Raw genomic sequence first — 14,420 nt, forward strand, 5'->3', positions numbered from 1 at the left:
CACACACCCTGTGGCTGGATGACCATGCAGGGGTCAACACAAGTTCACACAACCTTGCTCTTTATCCCACCCACCACAGGAAATGAGATGCCTTCTAAGAAAAAGCCCAGTGTGGTATTTCTGAGCAGTATATGTCAGCAGAGATTATTGAGGTTGATGTACCACATGGTAGCACCACAGAGTAGCCCTGACAGCTCAATGGCCCAGTAACTATTTCTGGCACTGCCCCACGGCTGACATCATTAAACGGAAACTCACACCTGGGTCCAAATAGTATTAGCTATCTTCAAAATATTCTAGCTGCCCTGGATTGGGCTTGCCTGGTGCAATGGAACCAATGGAATAGTCCCGAAAGTTGCAAACCCACCCAGCTGACACTCCAGCCAGGCTCAATCAAACTCTGAGCGTTTTTTTGAAAGATAATAAATACTACTTGAACCCAGGTCTGGTAAGTCAGCCACACTCTGGAAAATGTGTAAAAATCCACTGTATTAGGCCAGTCTATGTAAGTCTATATTCATAGGTTGCATGTGTCGTCACAATATTGCTTTGAACGTTCGTTTTGGACTGCTGCCCGACTGAGTATTCTACTCAATACATCGTCAATGAGAGCTGATGGAGATTTCATCAACAGTGCATCATAGTGGCTTGGAAATACAATGACATTCAAAATGAGGCAAATAATTAGCAGGAAAACCTTTGTAATCATTTTGATGTCACCAGATTGACTTTAGATGAAGTATAACGTTAGCTAGCTAGCTAGCTAAGATTGAGGGCATGCCACGGGATTTTAGCTAGATAATGTTAGCATTGCTAGCTATTTTTGACGAACTTTGCTAGCTAATGACAACATTGACATCTGTCTAAAGTAATTTTGAAGACATGATAATGCTGGCAAAGTCATTTCTTGCTAAATATTTTACTACTTTAGCAATGTCATCGTATTTCCAGGCACTATAGTGTAATTTAGACGAAACAGTAGTTAGCCTACGTCCAGAATGACTGGGCTTATCACCACTTTAAGGCACTACTATGGCGCCGCCGGTAGATTGCGGCTTGAGAACGTTCATAACAATGGAATTACGCAACGAGTGACAGAGGTGCAACCTATGAACAGTACCACTATGTCAAACTGCCCACAAAACATGACAAAGTTGTCTCAAACAAAGTACACTCCTGATTCAAGAAATATATTCAGTGGTGGTCTACTAGCCTGCTTTCTGTTCAGTTTAAAATAAAACCTGAATGCCTTTACAGAAGTACAGGAATACAGTATACTAGTTTGGTTTTAGGGGAAAACATACAAAAATAAATAACTAGAAAAACAAAATGTTGGGACTCCCGGGTGGCGCAGTGGTCTAAGGCACTGCATCTCAGTGTTAGCTGTGCCACCAGAGACTCTGGGATCGAGCCCAGGCTCTGTTGCAGCCGGCCGCAACCGGGAGGTCCATGGGGCGACGCACAATTGGCCTAGCGTCGTCCGGTTTAGGGAGGGTTTGACCGGTAAGGATATCCTTGTCTCATCGCGCACTAGCTACTCCTGTGGGGGGCCAAGTCCAGTGCACGCTGACCAGGTCGCCAGGTGTACGGTGTTTCCTCCGACACATTGGTGTGGCTGGCTTCCGGGTTGGATGTGCATTGTTTCAAGAATCAATTCGGCTAGGTTGTGCTTTGGAGGACACATGGCTCTCAACCTTCGCCTCTCCTGAGTCCGTACGGGAGTTGCAGCGATGATATAAGCATGTAACTACTACCAACTGAATACCACGGAATTGGGGAGGAAAAAGGGGTAAAAAAACAAACAAACAAAAACAAATGTTGGTAATAGTACATGTGTTCTGTGTTCTGTCTTTTCCAGCTCCGAAGACGTGTAGTCCTAAGCAGTTTGTGTGTAAAGATCAGGTGACCTGCATCTCTAAAGGATGGCGCTGTGATGGTGAGAAGGATTGTCCAGATGGGTCGGACGAGTCGCCTGATATCTGTAAGTACAGTTTAGGGCTGTCCCCTACTAAAACAAATTATGATAGACTGAGAGTCGTCTGGCCTTTCGACCAATCGATTTGTTGAAATTTTTATAGACACATCCTATGTGTTTTAATCAAACCAACTACATGCACTGAGCTTGTCTGATGCTTTAAACACACTGTTTGATTAAATAATTAAGACACAAATTACTACAGGGAGTTCGACCGTGTTAAAAACAATGACAGCGAGTGACTGTGTGACTAGCACCCAATGTCTCTCTCTCCTCTCTGCTGCAGCAACCACCACCGAACACCAACAGTGCGTATTGTGCCTTCCATGTTGCAGAAGATGCAATATAAGTACAGCCACTTCGGACTCAAAATTCTGTTACTGAAATCCCTCATTTGTTTAGGAAAAACATTAGAGAGAATGATTTATTTCAGCTTTTATTTCTTTCATCACATTCCCAGTGGGTCAGAAGTTTACATACACTCAATTAGTATTTGGTAGCATTGCCTTTAAATTGTTTAACTTGGGTCAAACATTTCGGGTAGCCTTCCACAAGCTTCCCACAATAAGTTGGGTGAATTTTGGCCCATTCCTCCTGACAGAGCTGGTGTAACTAAGTCAGGTTCGTTGGCTTCCTTGCTCGCACACGCTTTTTCAGTTCTGCCCACAAATGTTCTATGGGATTTAGGTCAGGGCTTTGTGAGGGCCACTCCAATACCTTGACTTTGTTGTCCTTAAGCCATTTTGCCACAACTTTGGAAGTATGCTTGGGGTCATTGTCCATTTGGAAGACCCATTTGCAACCAAGCTTTAACTTCTTGACTGATGTCTTGCATGAGGCTCTGCTCACAGAATCAGTAGGCTATTAAACAAACACTCAAACAGGCAACATAAGCAGGATCTGTCTTATTTCTGTAAATATATATGTATGATTTATAAAGCCAGGTACATTTAACAGTTGATTATAGACCTAATTAAGTTGGAGTTTCCTCTCTCCTCACTCTCTTCTTAGACAATAAGACAAGGGCTGTTTTCTCATCTCCTAACTCCACTGCTGCCTCCACCACATTGTTCTCCACACCAGTATGCTGATTAACTTTGCTGTTATGCATATAGCAACAAAAGGCGCCAATTCAACAGTGCACTGATGTGTTTCAGAATCCCGGACAGCAACCGCTGTTCATTACGGGAGAAAGCACATTTGTCATAAAATAATAATATTTGTATTAGTTTTGCACCCTTGTTCTTACGTAATATAACCATATACAATTTCAGTAGCACATGTCTTAGACTGATGGACTGGACCATCCCCACAGCCTCCACAATGGAGCCGGATTTTTTCTATGTTTGTGCTTTTCTGTAAACCAATTTCTGTGTTCATGCAAGTGACTGATTGAACAAATCTTCACTCTCAGTGTCGGCAATTTGGCACTACGCCCAGAACCTTGTTAAGAGAAAGGGATATCTCTGTTTCATGGTCTCAGTTTGGAGAGAAGAAGCATTGTGAGGTGTTGGTCTGTCACATGCTTGAACCAGTATTGGTTGGTCACATGAATTAAACAAACGTTAATTATTAATGAATTATTAATAAGCTAAATCATGCAAATATGACTTGTCTGCAGTATATAAGAACTAAACAGGACTGCCCCGTTAGAACTTCTGACAGATGTCCACTATGGTGCATTAAATTTGTTGGAACCTCTCCGACGCACTGACAATAAACAATGATTCATTTAAGATTGACTTCGAGTGTCTCAGAGTAAGAATTTCCACAACATTACCTTTGTAATTTTTTTCTTAACTCTATTTTCTTACAACTGCATTGTTGGTTTGGGCTTTTCAGTAAGCATTTCACAATAAGGTCTACACTTGTTGTATTGTGACATAAAATCAAATTTGATTTGATTTGAGATTCAGCTGCGGGCCAATTTTGCCTGGAGCGGCTGGTCGGGGGGCCGGAACCGACTGTAATTACAAAAATGTGTAGATTGCAAATTGACCGGAATTGACTAAAACATAATAATTTCAAACCTTGCTTACATTTGAATACGATGTGTCTCTCTATTATGTGTGGGAATACTTGGGAACAGATTTCTTCAATTAAAATCACTTGGAGCTGATTCCTTAGTGTTTTTTATGTCCAACAATGAAAATTGGGTTTAGAAAGGACATTGGGTTTAGATGTTTTCTGATGGCTCTTTAGCTTCACTAACCTCGCTTCCCATTCAGCTCATCCACAGATGATATTCAGTACAAACCATGGTGGCCATGTCTTGGCACTCACATCGCCATTTAATTAGTGCAGTAAAGACATAAAGCCTTGTTCAGCCAATGTAACATTGGTCAGGTTCTGCCCTCTCTGTCTGTCTGAAGGACATGGGTGTAGCATCTGCCCTGTCTGACTGCCATGTCTGGCTGGGCTGGGATGGCTGTTGTAGTCGAGTGAGTTATAGCGCTCTCTAATGAAGTCCTGTTGTTTAGTCTGGCTTTTCAGAGGGATGTGTCTGCTCATGTCTAAACTCTGCCTCATCTGATATGTGTGGTCTCTCTGAGAGGCTGTTCCCAGGCAAGAAACTCCCATCTAACAGCCACCCTCTCCATTGCTGTTCTACACCCTATAAACTCGCATCATGTACAGCCTCCCTGTGTGTATGTATGCGTATGAAGGAGGCTCCTAACGGAGACGACAAGTGTCTGTGTGCCATACCTCACATCTGTTAGGCCACGAACACTCTCCCTCCCAACAGTCAGTCTGGCATGGGGAGACGACTCATCAGACAAGTGGCTGACAGCCAGAACAAACACGTTTGTTATTGCTGGAGAAAAACACCATTAAGTGCACACAGATGGGCCTTTTGGATTCAACATTTATGAAATAGCTCAGTGGAATAAATCCTCCTCTGTTGTTGTGCTGAAAGCTAAATAAAACATGAACATTGGTGTTGAAATAGAGAGAGGGAAGTTTATATTAATGTGTATGTCATTGTGTCTGAGCTTGGATGCGTCTCCCATGGATAGGTCATCAAGTTCTCTTTTGTGTTCTGTTGTATTCATGCCTGGTTCCAGATCTAATTGTGCTGTCTTGTCAACTCCTATGGTCATTGGTGTGACTGTTACCATAGAAATTGGCAAGACGGTACAAACAGATCTGGAACCAGGCTAGTTGTATCACATTCCCCTCTCCAGATCTCCTATCTCTGGCAGTTCTGTGAGTACACTGGATCCCCAGACTGACTTCGTACAAGCGTTGGTTGCCTCAGTCTGGGTCAAAATGTGTTAGACACAAACACACTCTCTCTCTCCTAGCTCCATGTCCTCCTCTTCTAGACACAAACACACTCTCTTCTAACTCCATGTCCTCCTATTCTAGACACAAACACTCTCTCCTAACTCCATGTCCTCCTCTTCTAGACACAAACACTCTCTCTCCTAACTCCATGTCCTCCTCTTCTACACACAAACACACTCTCCTACCTCCATGTCCACCTCTTCTAGACACAAACACTCTCTCTCCTACCTCCATGTCCTCCTCTTCTAGACACAAACACACTCTCTCCTAACTCCATGTCCTCCTCTTCTAGTCACAAACACTCTCTCTCCTAACTCCATGTCCTCCTCTTCTAGACACAAACACACTCTCTCCTAACTCCATGTCCTCCTCTTCTAGACACAAACACACTCTCTCCTAACTCCATGTCCTCCTCTTCGAGACACACACACTCTCTCTCTCCTAACTCCATGTCCGCCTCTTCTAGACACAAACACACACACTCTCTCCTAACTCCATGTCCTCTTCTTCTAGACACAAACACACTCTCTCCTAACTCCATGTCATCCTCTTCTAGACACAAACACTCTCTCTCCTAACTCCATGTCCTCCTCTTCTAGACACTAACACACATTCTCTCCTTACTCCATGTCCTCCTCTTCTAGACACAAACACACTCTCTCCTGGTTAGACTGTAAACTCTTCTTCCAGACCCACATCAAACATCTCCAATCCAAAGTTAAATCTATAATTAGCTTCCTATTTCGCAACAAAGCATCCTTCACTCATGCTGCCAAACATACTTGTGTAAAACTGACCATCCTACCAATCCTCAATTTCGGCGATGTCATTTACAAAATAGCCTCCAATACCCTACTCAACAAATTGGATGCACTCTATCACAGTGCAATCCGTTTTGTCACCAAAGCCCCATATACTACCCACCATTGCGACCTGTACGCTCTCGTTGGCTGGCCCTCGCTTCATACTCGTCGCCAAACCCACTGGCTCCATGTCATCTACAAAACCCTGCTAGGTAAAGTCCCCCCTTATCTCAGCTCGCTGGTCACCATAGCATCTCCCACCTGTAGCACACGCTCCAGCAGGTATATCTCTCTAGTCACCCCCAAAACCAATTCTTTCTTTGGCCGCCTCTCCTTCCAGTTCTCTGCTGCCAATGACTGGAACGAACTACAAAAATCTCTGAAACGAGAAACACTTATCTCCCTCACTAGCTTTAAGCACCAACTGTCAGAGCAGCTCACAGATTACTGCACCTGTACATAGCCCACCTATAATTTAGCTCTCTCACTCTCTCTCCTAACTCCATGTCCTCCTCTTCTAGACACAAACACTCTGTCCTAACTCCATGTCCACCTCTTCTAGACACAAACACTCTCGCTCCTAACTCCATGTCCTCCTCTTCTAGACACAAACACTCTCTCCTACCTCCATGTCCTCCTCTTCTAGACACAAACACACTCTCTCCTAACTCCATGTCCTCCTCTTCTAGTGACAAACACACTCTCTCCTAACTCCATGTCCGCCTCTTCTAGTCACAAACACACTCTCTCCTAACTCCATGTCCTCCTCTTCTAGTCACAAACACACTCTCTCCTACCTCCATGTCCACCTCTTCTAGACACAAACACTCTCTCCTACCTCCATGTCCTCCTCTTCTAGACACAAACACACTCTCTCCTAACTCCATGTCCTCCTCTTCTAGTCACAAACACACTCTCCTACCTCCATGTCCACCTCTTCTAGACACAAACACTCTCTCTCCTACCTCCATGTCCTCCTCTTCTAGACACAAACACACTCTCTCCTAACTCCATGTCCTCCTCTTCTAGTCACAAACACACTCTCTCCTAACTCCATGTCCTCCTCTTCTAGTGACAAACACACTCTCTCCTAACTCCATGTCCTCCTCTTCTAGTCACAAACACACTCTCTCTCCTAACTCCATGTCCTCCTCTTCTAGTCACAAACACACTCTCTCTCCTAACTCCATGTCCTCCTCTTCTAGACACAAACACACACTCTCTCCTAACTCCATGTCCACCTCTTCTAGACACAAATACACACACTCTCCTAACTCCATGTCCTCCTCTTCTAGACACAAACACACACTCTCTCCTAACTCCATGTCCACCTCTTCTAGACACAAACACACACTCTCCTACCTCCATGTCCTCCTCTTCTAGTCACAAACACACTCTCTCCTAACTCCATGTCCGCCTCTTCTAGTCACAAACACACTCTCTCCTAACTCCATGTCCTCCTCTTCTAGTCACAAACACACTCTCTCCTACCTCCATGTCCACCTCTTCTAGACACAAACACACTCTCTCTCCTAACTCTGTGTCCTCCTCTTCTAGTCACAAACACACTCTCTCTCCTAACTCCATGTCCTCCTCTTCTAGTCACAAACACACACTCTCTCCTAACTCTGTGTCCTCCTCTTCTAGACACAAACACACTCTCTCTCCTAACTCTGTGTCCTCCTTGTCACATCTAAATTTTCTCCCCAATTTTGTGGTACCAAATTGGTAGTTACAGTCTTGTCGTCTCATCCCTGCAACTCCCGTACGGACTCGGGAGAGGCAAAGGTCGAAAGCCATGCTTCCTCTTAAACACAACCCAGCCAAGCGTCACTGCTTCTTGACACAATGCCAACTTAAACCGGAAGCCAGCCGCACCAATGTGTCGGAGGAAACACAGTGCACCTGGCAACCGTGTCAGCGTGCACTGCACCCGGCCCGCCACAGGAGTCACTAGTGTGCGATGGGACAAGGACATCCTTGCCGGCCAAACCCTAACCTGGATGACGCTGGGTCAACTGTGCACCGTCCCATGGGTCTCCCGGTCACAGCTGGCTGCGACAGAGCCTGGACTCAAACCCAGAATCTCTAGTGGCATAGCGAAGCAGTGCCTTAGACCACCGCGCCACTCGGGAGGCCACAGTAAATCTATTTTGATGAAGAACTTCAGATCGTTATTACGATGATAGTAATTTCAGTGCTTGCATGAACAGAGACGGGTTTCAATAGAAACAATGCCATATAGATCCATTAAATCTGTGGCGCATCAAGATCACCATTGTGCTGGAGTTTCTTTTCAGTTCAATGGCTACTGAAGGAACAGTAGTGACTGTGAAGGGTTTCATTTACCAGAACAGATCTTGATGGTCTGCTGTGGCTGAAACATTGCTCTCCACCCAGTCCCCGTCAGGCAAATGAAACACTGCATTGTCTTTGTGGAGATATTACAGAAGTAATATGGAAATTTCACTCACATCCAATTGCTTTGTAGCCTAACTGACGGGGGAGAAAAAGAATAGTCTTTCGGGAGTTCGTCTTTTACTATTCATTTCACTCTTCAAGCAGGCATAATATAAATTGTGTGTAAAATATTTGAAATCCAGGCAGGTTTGTGTACTAGAGTCATCAGCCTTGGACGTTCTCTCCGTCTCCCCTGCTTTAAAGCCTTAGATGAGAGGCATTCGGTCCAACAGACTGTAAACAATGAGGCCTCTCTCCCTTGACAACAGCTCCAACACAAGATTAAATAATGGATGTTCTGGCCCTCTGTACTGTCCCAAAGCCCCAGAACAGGACAGGTATAGCCACATAACACCCACGTATCAACCTAGTAGTTGCTGGGCTATGTGGAGGCCTTCAGTGGGATGTCCCATACTAGGCTCCATAACAGGACACATACGTGTAACCACATAACAACTCAGCAGTGAACACATGCTTGAACCTTTCTCTCTCTTTCGACCTAACTCCCTCTCTCCTTCCCTTTCCCCCTCTCCCTCTCTCTCTCTCTCCCCCTACCTACCTCCCTCTCTCCTTCCCTTTCCCCCTCTCCCTCTCTCTCTCTCTCCCCCTACCTACCTCCCTCTCTCCTTCCCTTTCCCCCTCTCCCTCTCTCTCTCTCTCCCCCTACCTCCCTCTCTCCTTCCCTTCCCTCTCTCTCTCTCTCTCTCTCTCTCCCCCTACCTCCCTCTCTCCTTCCCTTCCCTCTCTCTCTCTCTCCTTCCCTTTCCTCTCTCTCTCTCTCTCTCTCTCTCTCTCTCTCTCTCTCTCTCTCTCTATCTCTCTCTCTCCCCCTACCTCCATCTCTCCTTCCCTTCCCTCTCTCTCTCTCTCTCTCTCTCTCTCTCCCCCTACCTCCCTCTCTTCTTCCCTTCCCTCTCGCTCTCTCTCCTTCCTCCCCCCCCCTCTCTCTCTCTCTCTCTCTCTCTCTCTATCTCCCCCACCTCCATCTCTCCTTCCCTTCCCTCTCTCTCTCTCTCTCTCTCCCTACCTCCATCTCTCCTTCCCTTTCCCCCCCTCTCTCTCTCTCTCCCCCTACCTCCATCTCTCCTTCTCTCTTCCCCTCTCTCCCACTCATTCCCATTAGTCTCTCTCTCCCTCTCTTAAGCAGGACATATTACCCCAACAGTGACTGGACAGTAAAGCTGATGCCTAAACAAACCCATGTATTTATGTGTATTTAGGGAGTTTACAGTGTTCCCTATTTGTTCCAAAAGTGGAAAGTTTATTTGGCCACTGAATTAAAGGTCTGACTCTGGCTGTACACACATACAACACAGAAAGCTGGTGTCAGGGGGTGCAAACAAAACTCCCTGCTCTTTCCCAGCAGTTTCCTTTCGGCATGCCTTCCCCCCCTGAGTCCTGACCACAGTCTAGTGTGTGTGTGTGTCTGTGTGTGTGTGTGTGTGTGTGTTGGGAATCAGAGTACTTTACTTACAGCATTATCACCAGTTCAAGGTAATTACTATAGCAAATTGGATCCCAAAGTGTGTTCAGTTCACCCAGATCTTACAAGGCGGACACTCTTCTTTCTCGCTCGATCCTCTCTCCCTCTCTCTTTTTCGCTCCCTCTCTAACTCCATCTTTCTTTATCGTTCTCTCTCTCTCTCTACATTTCCCTCTCTCTTTTCGTTTGGCTGTTGTTCTATCTCTGTACAGGGTTGACCTACTGCTGCGCTCTCAGTGAATGTACTGATATACAGTACGTTGTGACAGGGCAGGCGGAGCTGGCAGACAACATGGGCCTTGCTTATTTCTTTAAGTAGGTCAATATATCAGTAGGAAAATGACACTCCATTCACTGTGAAAGAACAGAAATAAAGGAACCCCATGGCCTCTACTGTCTCCCTCACACTTTCTCTCTCTCTCTCTCAATTCAAATATTACACTCACAAAAGTTTCAAAAGAATAGAGACATTTCAAATGTTATATTGTGGATATGAACAGTGTGGTAACAATGTGCAAACAGTTGAAGTACAAAAGGGAAATTAAATCAACATACTTTTGTATATATAGTGTATGTGGACGCCTCTTAAAATTAGTGAATTCGGCTATTTCAGCCACACCCGTTGCTGACAAGTGTATAAAATTGAGCACAAGGCCATGCGATCTTCATAGACAAACATTGGCAGTAGAATGGCCTACCTTTCCAACAAGTCAGTTTGTCAAATTTCTGCCCTGCTAGAGCTGCCCCGGTCAACTGTAAGTGCTCTTATTGTAAACGTCTAGGAGCAACACCGGCTCAATGGTAGGCCACACAAGCTCAAAGAACGGGACCGCTGAAGCGTGTAGCACGTACAAATCGTCTGTCGTCAGTTGCAACACTCACTATACCGGGGGTGATAGGGTCCCTAGGTGTGACCCTGTCACCCCCTCCCCTCCTCCTCTCTCTCTCTCAATTCAATTCAAAGGGCTTTATTGGTATAGGAAGCATATGCTTACATTGCCAAAGCAAGTGAAATAGATCATGAACTAAAGTTAAATAAACAATCAAAATTAACAGTAAACATTACACACATTTCAAATATCCTATTATGTCTCTTTCTCTGGGCTCTCCCTCTGCATGGTTCTTATTGTTTTAAAACACAGTACCCTTCAGCTCAGTCAGGGCTCAGGAACTGACCTACAGTACCCTTCAGCTCAGTCAGGGCTCAGGAACTGACCTACAGTACCCTTCAGCTCAGTCAGGGCTCAGGAACTGACCTACAGTACCCTTCAGCTCAGTCAGGGCTCAGGAACTGACCTACAGTACCCTTCAGCTCAGCCAGGGCTCAGGAGCTGACCTACAGTACCCTTCAGCTCAGTCAGGGCTCAGGAACAGACCTACAGTACCCTTCAGCTCAGTACCCTTCAGCTCAGTCAGGGCTCAGGAGCTGACCTACAGTACCCTTCAGCTCAGTCAGGGCTCAGGAATTGACCTACAGTACCCTTCAGCTCAGTACCCTTCAGCTCAGTCAGGGCTCAGGAACAGACCTACAGTACCCTTCAGCTCAGTACCCTTCAGCTCAGTCAGGGCTCAGGAACAGACCTACAGTACCCTTCAGCTCAGTACCCTTCAGCTCAGTCAGGGCTCAGGAACAGACCTACAGTACCCTTCAGCTCAGTACCCTTCAGCTCAGTCAGGGCTCAGGAACAGACCTACAGTACCCTTCAGCTCAGTACCCTTCAGCTCAGTCAGGGCTCAGGAACAGACCTACAGTACCCTTCAGCTCAGTACCCTTCAGCTCAGTCAGGGCTCAGGAACTGACCTACAGTACCCTTCAGCTCAGTCAGGGCTCAGGAACTGACCTACAGTACCCTTCAGCTCAGTCAGGGCTCAGGAACAGACCTACAGTACCCTTCAGCTCAGTACCCTTCAGCTCAGTCAGGGCTCAGGAACAGACCTACAGTACCCTTCAGCTCAGTACCCTTCAGCTCAGTCAGGGCTCAGGAACTGACCTACAGTACCCTTCAGCTCAGTCAGGACTCAGGAACTGACCTACAGTACCCTTCAGCTCAGTCAGGGCTCAGGAACTGACCTACAGTGGCACCAGTCTTCAGGACTGAACTACAATGACAGTCATGTTCCTCACTGTACTCTTCCTTTGTGAGTAAAAAAAAACGGTATGTTTTTCAGCTAATGTACTGTAAGGGACATTGTGTGTGTCTGGGTCGTTTGAGTGAGGCAACGTTATCCTCCTTGAAGTCTTTACATAACGGGATCTGTCTTACCTCTGGAATCCTCTCTAATGGCACAGCCACAGGAAGACAGGAAGCAAAGGATCAACCAGGAATCCACATACTGTACTGGATTGATGAAGTGGGGGTAGAAAGATGTGGAATTAAAGATGTTTTTATTTGTGTGCACGTGCATTTGTGTTTGTGTGTGAGGAATAATGATGAGTCAATCTATTTCAGGTAGGCTAAGTATCAAACAAATCCTTTGGGACAAACTGCACAGTAAGCTCCCCTGTCTTTCTCTCTACGCTACGTTATTTCTACTATTTAGCAATAGAGCGCAGTCAGCAAATACCCACTTATTTATTTTGCAATTAATTTCTTTCCTTGCTTTTCGTCCATTTTATTTATGTTGTGTGGATAATGGTTTATAGTGAATTTGACAGGGCCTGAGTTCTTCAGACTATTCTGTTGTTTGCTGATGTAAGTGAATGGGCCAACTTCTTACACAAATATTTAGGATGAATGAAATCCAACTAAGCCATAATTGAGGAAGCTTCCCTGGGAGCTGGTAGCATATTTGCTTCAACAAGAACCACATAAGCTGTTCAATTGTATTTCTGTCGTTGCATGAGAGGACATACTGCATGTATAAACCCTACTGGGTGCCAGGTAGCCTGGTTAAGAGCGTTGGGCCAGTAACCGAAAGCCAGCTGGCTAGGGGCTCTATTTTAACAAATCTAATGCAATCATAAATCTAAGCCAGGCGGGAGGCTATAGGTTCAGGGGTTTGTCAGAAATATTTTTGCTATTTTCACTATTACAATTATCGGCGCACTTGATGGCATTGGCACGAAATGGCTGTGTGTGTCGAGGCTTGGCCCCTCACCAGCCAATCAAATTTCGAAATATGTGGTTGCTTCAAGTTATGTATATTGTATGTGTTGCCTTGGAATCATCTCCAATTCCAATGTTAGTGCATTATAGTTTGTTTAATGGCTTACAGACACGACATAACAAAATGTAGACGTATCTTTGCTAAATACGTTAACTTGAACCCATTTGCAGTCCACATCGTTCTAAGTAATTGCATGGCTTCAATAGCATTCACACTGATTTAAGGGCTAGGTCAACTGTAAATTGCTTTATGGCTGCGCATGGTAATGGCAAACATTGTCAATAAGCAAGATTCAATTCATTAATGATAAGGCCTAAAAAGAGAACGAATAATTCTAATCAAATTCCAAACAAAAGGAAACAGCATGTTTTAAATAGGTTATATCACACTTACAGGCACCATAACTTCTCCCCGTTGGCATATAATATTAAAACAACGTGGACTATGGAGGGTTTTAAATACATGGAAAACGGGACCTGCATGGCTAAAATAATGTTGGCCTGCCTAATGCATATATAAAAGGGAATGTCAGCTCACTGTTTTACTACTCTTAAACTTTATATTTTAATAAAGCTTTCGTGTTTAAGATTTATTTCCAAGCGGTCTCAAAAGCCAACCCCTTTATCGACGGTCTTGAAAACTTTGGGATTGCATTGGGCAGACAAAAACAGGCTTAATTGAGAGGAGGGTAGGCTATGCTTGGTTTTAAACCAAATAAAATGAAATTGGAAAAAACATGAGTTTTTTTTATGTTTCTAAATACGAAGTACATTCGGCAACTCTTGTTCCATGGGTATATGGGCAGTCTGCATCACGGCTGGATAGGCTGCGCTTTCGCTGTCAAAATTCATGCCATAACCAAATCAAATCAAATCAAATGTATTTATATAGCCCTTCGTACATCAGCTGATATCTCAAAGTGCTGTACAGAAACCCAGCCTAAAACCCCAAACAGCAAGCAATGCAGGTGTAGAAGCACGGTGGCTAGGAAAAACTCCCTAGAAAGGCCAAAACCTAGGATGAAACCTAGAGAGGAACCAGGCTATGTGGGGTGGCCAGTCCTCTTCTGGCTGTGCCGGGTGGAGATTATAACAGAACATGGCCAAGATGTTCAAATGTTCATAAATGACCAGCATGGTCGAATAATAATAAGGCAGAACAGTTGAAACTGGAGCAGCAGCACAGTCAGGTGGACTGGGGACAGCAAGGAGTCATCATGTCAGGTAGTCCTGGGGCATGGTCCTAGGGCTCAGGTCAGTTGAAACTGGAGCAGCAGCACGGCCAGGTGGACTGGGGACAGCAA

The 14,420-nt window shown here is 45.1% G+C and overlaps 1 protein-coding gene across 1 annotated transcript in view; it reads left to right on the plus strand.

Moving 5' to 3' along the window:
• Positions 1 to 14,420, plus strand: part of LOC139416822 (low-density lipoprotein receptor-related protein 1-like) — a 217,526-nt gene that overhangs the window by 34,461 nt on the left and 168,645 nt on the right. The window contains exon 2 of the mRNA XM_071165909.1: positions 1,859 to 1,981. Coding sequence (XP_071022010.1) covers positions 1,859 to 1,981 — 123 coding nt within the window. The remainder of the gene's footprint in view (positions 1 to 1,858; positions 1,982 to 14,420) is intronic.

Source organism: Oncorhynchus clarkii, chromosome 9 (genome assembly GCF_045791955.1).
Source record: "Oncorhynchus clarkii lewisi isolate Uvic-CL-2024 chromosome 9, UVic_Ocla_1.0, whole genome shotgun sequence".
Lineage (NCBI taxonomy): Eukaryota > Metazoa > Chordata > Actinopteri > Salmoniformes > Salmonidae > Oncorhynchus > Oncorhynchus clarkii.